General features: G+C 49.8%; 1 protein-coding gene across 1 annotated transcript in view; it reads right to left on the reverse strand.

The window, feature by feature from the left end:
* The window catches only part of Ppp3ca (protein phosphatase 3 catalytic subunit alpha), a 277153-nt gene extending 273840 nt beyond the window's left edge, over window positions 1–3313 (reverse strand). The window contains exon 1 of the mRNA XM_050126830.1: window positions 2543–3313. Coding sequence (XP_049982787.1) covers window positions 2543–2600 — 58 coding nt within the window. The 5' untranslated portion in view covers window positions 2601–3313. The remainder of the gene's footprint in view (window positions 1–2542) is intronic.
* Window positions 3314–8616: the final 5303 nt, after the last annotated feature.

Here is an 8616-nt window from a genome sequence, read left to right on the forward strand (position 1 = left end):
TGACAGATGCCATGAGGTTCTCAGAAAAATCTGGAGTAAAAGCCATGTTCTCACCTGCCACATATTATGAATATTTTAACATAAAAAATAAGTCTGTGATTTTTCCCAGTCAGCATATGTGTTGCTTTCTACTTGTTAAAGATGTATATAATATTCAAGGGGGATCAAAACAGATTATCATCTCAAAATACTAATCCTGAAAAATCCTACAAATGACAAACTGTTGACCAGACCCTCGTGTCAGGACTTTTGAGCCGATGACATAAAATGTTAAAATGCGCAAGAAAGCATAAGAGAACCAAAGCCATGGCAGGGTGCCCACCTCAAACTCGGGAGTCACCAATAACTTGTTTTTCTATAAACAAAGTCTTCCAGTAGGACCCCCGTCAAAAGCAGGTGGGAGACTAATGTTTCCTGCTTTGAATCTATAGCCCACATTTATAATTCACTTCTGCAAAGATACATAAATCAAAATTTTGTGGAGTTATGGGTGTGCCAATGTACTAATGGGAGAAGTCATTTGTAAGGACACAACACTGAAACATAAGGCAAGAGAGCTAGGAAACGGCTGGACCCTGGCTCTGCCATGCTCACTGGTAAACACATAGAGAATGGGTGAGCAATTAGTTCCACAGAGTTTACTTTATGACAATGTCCATCCAAATTCACACCTTAAAAATCCACAGTTTGAGATTTAGAACAGGGAATGCGCCATGACTGTGTACACGGTACTGGTTTTCACTACCAACACTCAGTAGCATCCCAGCTGGTTAGAAAACCAGTTATCTTTTGATTGGAGTTAAACCTCCATTTCATACGTTGCAGAGTTTTGGTCATTCTCTGGTATTGTACACAAAAGGTCTGAATTTTTAAGCCAACAGACACCTCCGACACAACAGTTCTTTGGAATGGATTTGCATGGAGTGTTTACATAAGGATCCATGCCTGCAGAAAAGATAGTTGTGCCTCTGTAGCTCTATTACCAATCTTTTTTTTTTTTTATTTCAGGACTATGTCCTCTTTATTTTGACTATGAATCCTACCTAATATAACCAAAAGAAGAGGAGATGTTTTAGTCTCTCATAAAAGTGAACATAACAACACACACACACACACACACACACAACAACAAACTTTAAAAACCAAGCAAATGTAAAAGGAGTAAGGATCCTGTCTAAGACTCCAGAGACTATGTATCATGGGCAGTGGGTGCTGGGTTACTTTCACCTAAGTGTTCCTGGAGCAAATGCCTTGATTGCTTTGCACTCTAACTGAAAGCTCTGGCTGCATAAGACACTATCTCTGCTCATAACACACACACACACACACACACACACACACACACACACGCCACCCCCAGTTTCAGAGGCACACTCTGCACAGGCTGGTGCTCATCCTGGCTTTGCTCAGGACCTTAATCCCAAGAATAAGTGACACTATTTAATCCTTGAGGATCTGCTGTCCCTCCTCCATTCCACATTGAAATACAGTGAGGAGAGTGGGTTCCCTCCTCCGCAGGAGTGTAGAAAGGACAACTACTTTGTCCCCTTCTTCACCCCAAGCATCCCCGGGGCTTCTCCTAGCCAGCAACCCAGAGCCATCTCTGCCAGTTGTACACATACATGTCATCCTTGGCAATAAAAGAATCAAATTGCCCGTTACCAAGGGGGTGTCAGGAGCTTGGGGGGAAGGGAACCGGGTGAGCTTCCCACCCTAGAGGCGTGCACCAACAGGGAACCCTTTAAAAGCAATGACAGGTCGGCGGCAGCCAGCCATGGGTGACAAGGGAGGTCGACGGAGGACCGCCACCGCTCGCGTCGCTCCGGGCCTGCAGGGAAATCCCGGGGCGGCGGCGGGGGCTCGGGTCGTCCGCCTCCTGGCGCTGCCCCCACGCCGCCCCGCGGCCCCCCGCCCCCGCGGCGCGCGGCAGCCGGAGCTGGGCTCCCCCCACGCTCTCCCGCTCTCTCGCGAGTCCTGTGCAGGCCCTTCCCGCGGAGGGGGAGGGGGCGCCCGGGGAACTGCTGCAATGGAGCGCCTGGAGCACCGTGCCCGGGCGAGCCAGTCCGCGGCAAGCCACGGCCACATAAAAATGCCCTATTAATTTTTTAAAAGCCATAAATCACCTCCCCTCCCTCTACAAAGAGCAAACCATAAACCCGATCCCATGCAAGCCCGCGAGCAGCCACCCACTTCCTATTTCTGTCACAGCAGCTACACCCTGCCAGCAGTCACCCCCCCCTCCAGGCGCCCCCTCCCGCCACCGCCACCCCCGCCACCGCCTCCCAGGCGCTCAGCCATTTGCCAACTGCCGCCCCCCGTCCACAAAAAAAAGAAAAAAGAAAAAGAAAAAAAATGCCCCTATTGGGGCCGGGTGGGCGGTGTGGGGGCAGGGCGCGGCGGAGGAGGTGGGGGGGATCGCCGCTTGCAGGAGATCCTAGAAGGTCCCCGGCGCGAGCCGGAGAGGGACAACCGGGGCGGGGGAGGGGCGGCCGGGCGCCTGCGGCACTCGGTGCACCCCGGGCCGCCGCGGGGCTGCGCTTACCTTTCACCACCCTGTCGGTCGTCGACAACTTGGGATCAATCGCCTTGGGCTCGGACATCTCCAGCGGCCGGGAGGGGGGGACAGCGACACGCTGCTCGTCCCGTCCGACTGCACACCCCGACCGCACCAGCGGGCCAGACACTCAGCGCCGCCGCCGCCGCGCTGCAAACCGCTCGGCTGGAGCTCCGGGCTCTGGGCTGGCTCGAAAGTTACTGCCGGCTCCGAGCGTCCCTCCTCCGCCGCCGCCGCCTTCACTCCTCCTCCGCCGCCGCCAGCCCCGCCGCCTCGCTCCGGGCTGCGCGTGTGTGCTGGTTATTTATTTATTTTCTGAGCACGCCTCCCGGTTCTTCTTTTATTCTTGGGGACGGGGCGGGGGATGGGGAGGAGAAGCGCACGCGAGCACCCACCCCGGCACCGACACCGGGCGCCGCGCAATGGAGCCCCCACGCGCGCACACGGTCGGGATTAAGACCGATCACATGGGGAGGGCCGGGGGCGAGGGAGGAGAGGCAGGGCCGTGGATGTCAGCGCCGCCAGCCGCGCCTCGGCGTCCCGGTGGCGGAGAGGCGGCTGCCGCTGCGGCCGCCGCTGCTTCCCCACGCCGATTGTCGCCGGCCGCCGCCGGGGCCGCGGCCACCGTGGACGTCCCGCCGCCGCGCTCGCCCGCGATCCTCCTCTGCCTCTCGGCGCCGCTGCTCCTCCACGCGTAGGCAACAGCCGCTGAGCTCGGTGGACAGAGTCCGGGGCACAACCTCGCCTCAGCCGCCGTGCCGGCCGCCGCCACCACCGCGCCCGCCTCCGCCTCCTCCCCTTCCTCCTCGCCGCCCCCGCCTCCAGCGCCGGGGCCACCTCCTCCTCGGGACCCGCCTCCCTGGGCCCGCCCCCACGCCGTTGTTTCACAATCTCATAGGCTGCGGCGTGCGTCCCTCACCGCTAAGGCGGTGGTCTGTGCTGCCGCCCCGCCTCCTGCTCTGTTTTCTCCAGGGTGCCACTGGGTCCCCCGGGCCTGCAGCCTCCACCGCCCAGTGGCTGCTCAGGTGTCCCTGAGGTGGGCAGAGTGGAGGGAGGCTGGACCGGGGAACACGATCCAGGAGGAGCTGGCCTGCGGCGTGCCGCCACGCCTGCCCGCCCCCTGGGTCCTGCACACACACTCCCGGGTGTGTGGCGGCGGCAGCGAGTGTGTGAGTGGCCCGCCGAAGTGAGATCGGAGACCCGGGAGGGAGGAAGGAGGAGCGCCCGGAGCTCCGGGCCGCGGCGCAGCTGCTGTGGCTGCCGCAGCTGTCCAGGGAGGATCGCCAGGACGGCGACGAGTAAACAGCTTACCTTGGGGAGGCGGCTCTGCCTGGGCTAGGTGGACGCGGGTTAGAGCTGGTGGAGTGGTTAGGAAGCGTGCACAACTTCACGGGAAGAGGGGCTTTCTGGAGAAAGTGTGTTTTGGGTGCTGTGGGAATCTGTGGCTGGTTATCCAAGGTAGGGGACAGACGGTCTGGAGTCTATGCGACCTAGGCTATGCTCAGTGATCCAGGACGCCCTCAAGTCTCCTACGAGATAAACGGAATCGGAAAAACACAGGAGAGGCCGCTTTTTCCTTGTTCACACGTGTAAGCAGTCACTGGTGGGGATAGGTGACACTAAAAATCTTGCTCCTTCCAGTTAGTCACTTGGTGCTCAAATTGTGCGCAGGGCCCTGGAGCCTTGCTCAGGTATCTCAGCAGTCCCTCATAAGAAGAAAAGTAAGGAGCCAGGCGATGGTGGTGCACGCCTTTAATCCCAGCACTCGGGAGGCAGAGGCAGGGGGATCTCTGTGAGTTCGAGACCAGCCTGGTCTACAGAGCTAGTGCCAGCACAGGCTCCAAAGCCACAGAGAAACCCTGTCTCGAAAAACCAAAAAGAAGAAGAAGAGGAAGAGGAAGAGGAAGAGGAAGAAGAAGAAGAAGAAGAAGAAGAAGAAGAAGAAGAAGAAGAAGAAGAAGAAGAAGAAGAAGAAGACAGATAATGAAAAGGTGGTGTGGTTCAGTTAGTTGCTTTCAAAGGGCTCCGGTTTAAGGAAGATTCTCTTCAGGAAGGGCTCTGGATACAACGTTCTAGAACCCTGACCTACCTCAACTCCAGGGACCAGCAAGGAAATTGTGAAGAAGGCTGAATAAATTTCTAACTCTCATCCTTCCTGTTTTCAAATTCCCTCAATATCAGGGTTTTCCTATTTCCTGAATTGGACTGTGGGCCCAATAAACATTTTAGGAAGCTAGGGGATGGAGAACTGTTTTGGCGACCGGGATTAGATTAAACTCAAACCCGAAAAAAAAAAATAAGTTTTAATAGCAGACTGGTGGCGCTGAAGTATGACAACTGTGTAGCTTCAAAGAATTGGAGCAGACACTAGACAGAACAACCCTGTAGAGGCCTGCGACCCAAAGGAAGAGATGGAGTGGGTGGGGACATCCCACCAGCAAAGGGAGGCTGTTCCCGGTGGGTGGCCAGATTCTGCTGCCAGCTCTGCAACTCAGTGGTCCTTCCATAAATTCGTGTAGTACAGTGGAATTTTCAGGGACTGTAAAACTACCTCCAAGAGGTTTGTATAATCTACCCCTTTAGGGGTTGTTGCGAACAGCTCCTGAGCAAGAGCAGAGCTAGCTGCCAAGGCAGATTTGGGAAGCTGGTCCCTGGCCAGGTGGCTGGCAGAGAGGGAGGTTGCCAAGACCCGTGGGTGAAGAGGGCCTGCTTCAAGAAAGACTAGGGAACCTTATCTGGGGATACTCACTTTCAAGGCCTAGATTTGCTCACCCACACGCTGCCCACAGATGCTGTGCAACTGGGCACAGGAAAAAGCCCCCTTGAAATTGGATGAGAGGCTGAAAGTGACCGCCACATTGAAAAGTTTTATGATAGAAATGGGAACTAAAGGCACGCCTTTCAGACAGACCCTTCAGTCCTCCACTAGAGCAGCACCTCGCTAAGGGATATGGGGGGGGGGGGATGAATCGTGATCACGTTACAGCACATCTTCCTATTACCAGATACGCTTAGCGCCTGCATATTGTAATGCAGACACATCTTAGGTAAAGTTGGACTCTAAGTACTGTGCCCATCAACCAGGAACTATACTCAACCAGACAGCCAAGGCACCTGCTAGTCAGATGTCCCTTCAGACAGACAGCTCTCTGCTATTGCCACCCTGGTTTCTCTTTATTCCTAAATCCTGTTACACTCCCCAAATAGTCCATGTCTATATTCCCACTGACAAAGATTAACTTACATTAGGAATTCTCATTTTCAAGGTGATAACTTCAATTGTCAGGGACTGACTTTGGAAATGTCCTTTGCTCATGAAGAAAAAGTAAGATTAAAAACATTGATAAAACAGCGTTTCAATCAGGCAGTGATGGCACACGCCTTTAATCCCAACACTCCAGAGGCAGAGGCAGAGGCAGAGGCAGAGGCAGAGGCAGGTGGATCTCATTGAGCTGGAGGGCATCCTGGTCTACAGAGTGAGTCCCACAGGACAGTCAGCTCTACACAGAGAAACCCTGTCTAAAATAAATGAATGAATGAATAAATAAATAAATAAATAAATAAATAAAAGCATTTCATCCACTAAGAAAAAAAAATACATGCTTCTTTTCCTTCCTTAGTTTAATTCTCCTTCCTTAGTTTAATTCTCTTTAGGAAGCAGCTTTCCAGTTGGGAAGTCCATTTCCCAATCTGACCATGGTATATCTGTATAATTAGTTTTTGGTATTGATCATATGAGCTAAAGTGGTCTGTGACTTGCTGACCAGAGTGATGGGGTAGCTGAGCCACATCCTTCCATCAGTAAACCTCTCTTTGGCTGCATACAGAGCCACGTAAGACCCTGGTATGGGCAGAATATCAGATGAATGGAGCCAAGTCTTGTAATTACCACATCAAGAAATGCTCACCTACTAAGACAGATGGCGAGAGTGAGAGGCTTTTTCTGTAAAAAGAAGTAATCATTTTTGTGTTAGTCTGCTAGGATTTATAAATGTATTCATTAGGAAGTTAATATACAATAGTTACTTTATTCCAAAGTGAAATATCTACTAAAATACAAAAGTGCTACATCACTGTTACATAAGAGCAACCATAAGACTAAAAACATCCTCCTCTGTTTTTAATACGTGAACATCCAGTCTTCATTCCTGTAAATGAACAATTCATTTGCTAGTTGTGTCTTGAACAACTGTGCACAGATACTGGCTCCCTAGTCAGCATTTTCTTTGGGCCGCCAACCAGCTCCCAAATAAAGGCACGGAGACACATTATTAGCTATGAATGCTTGGCCTTAGCTTGGGCTTGTCCCACGAGCTCTTTTAACTTAAAATTAACCTGTTTCTGTTCATCTACATTTTACCTCAGGGCTTTTTACCTTGCATTCCATATGTCCTACTTTCCTGCTTCCTCTGTGCCCAGCTGGCTGGCCCTGGCATCTCTTAGTCTTTCTTCCCCCAAGCCTAAATTCCTCCTCCTACTTACTCTCTCTGCCCAGAAGTCCCGCCTATACCTCCTCCTTCACTATTGGTCATTCAGCTTTTTATTAGACCTATCCGGTACCTTAGACAGGCAATGTAAAACAGCAACACATCTTCACATAAGTAAACAAATGTAACACATCTTTATATAGTAATACAAATATTCTGTAACATAAGCAAGTACAAGGTATCTTTACATTAACACATCTTTACATAGTTAAACAAATATTCCACAATGTGGCTCAATGGGATTTAGTTCCTTTTAGTCTATTCATGTGTGTGTGGGTCTTACACACATGCTATCTTTGCAGATATTGATTTGCAAGGTTCTGCTTCCACACAGAATAATTTGCCATTTGCTTCATGGATGAATATTGAATAACATGTTTGAGGGAAGATATGTAGGTTTGGGATCCACTGCATTGAAATGATCCACACAGTTTTCTCCCACTGGTGAAAATCATAGGCAATGAAAAATAAGTTTTATTTTTTATTTTGTGCTGTTCTGGTCAGGTTTTGGTTTTTGTTTTTTTTGTTTTGTTTTGTTTTGTTTTTCGTTTTTGTCAGTTTCACACAAGCTAGTACCAACTGAAAGAAGGAATCTTAACTGAGAAATTGCCTCCATAGGATTGGCTTGTAGTCACCTCGTTTGGCATTTTCTGGACTAGTGATTGAGATAGGAGGACTCAGTCCACTGTGAGTAGTGACACCACCCGCAGTGGTCCTGGGATGGTAGAGAAAGCAGAGACAGCCACCCAGGAAGAAGCCCTCCCCCTTTGCTTTTCCTTCAATCCCTGCCTCCAGGTTCCTGCCCTGCTTGAGTTTCTGCCCTGGCTTCCCTCACTGCTAAACTATTACCAGAAAGTATAAGAATTAATAAATATATTCTTTCCTTTGAAAGTTGCTTTTGGTCTTGTTGTTTTATCCCAGAAATAGAAACACTAAGACATGTGCTTTGTTAGTTCCAGAGGAAATAAATAAATAGGTAGGTAGTGGATAGATAAATAAATAAGAGAGGGAGAGGGAAAGGAAAAGAGAAATGAAGAAAGGAATATTCTGCATTCTATTTTAGAGAATAACCTATTTTTCAGATTTTGGAAATTTCCTTGGTTCTTTTGGGATGAAACCAACTTAGATACCCTTACTCAGTTACTCAGCATTTTGTTTCTGCATTCAAAAACAGAATTTCTGTTTCTGCATTCAAAAGGGAAATTGGATTATAGTTTTTCTTCATTGTGTGTCATTGTCCAGTTTGAGTATCAGGGTAATGCTTGTTTCATAGTATGAGTTTGGTAGTATTCATTTCCATTCTATTTAATGGAATAGTTATACCAATATTGATATTTCTTCTTCCTTGAGTAGTTGGAAGAATTTGGCACTGAATGTTTCTGGTCAAGGACTTTTCTTTGTTAGGACCCATAAACAACCAAAAATGAAATTATATGAAGCGAAGAAACAAACCCAAATTTCCAGTATCTCAAGTACCCCAGGCTGGCCTGGAACTTGCTATGTAGCAGAGAATAACCTTGAATTTCTGATCCTCCTGTCTCTATCATGATTGCTGGGATTACAAGCAGGCACCAA

Source organism: Alexandromys fortis, unplaced genomic scaffold, assembly GCF_014885135.2.
Source record: "Alexandromys fortis isolate MF-2015 unplaced genomic scaffold, M_Fortis_MF-2015_v1.1 scaffold_274, whole genome shotgun sequence".
In the NCBI taxonomy this organism is placed as follows: Eukaryota; Metazoa; Chordata; class Mammalia; order Rodentia; family Cricetidae; genus Alexandromys; species Alexandromys fortis.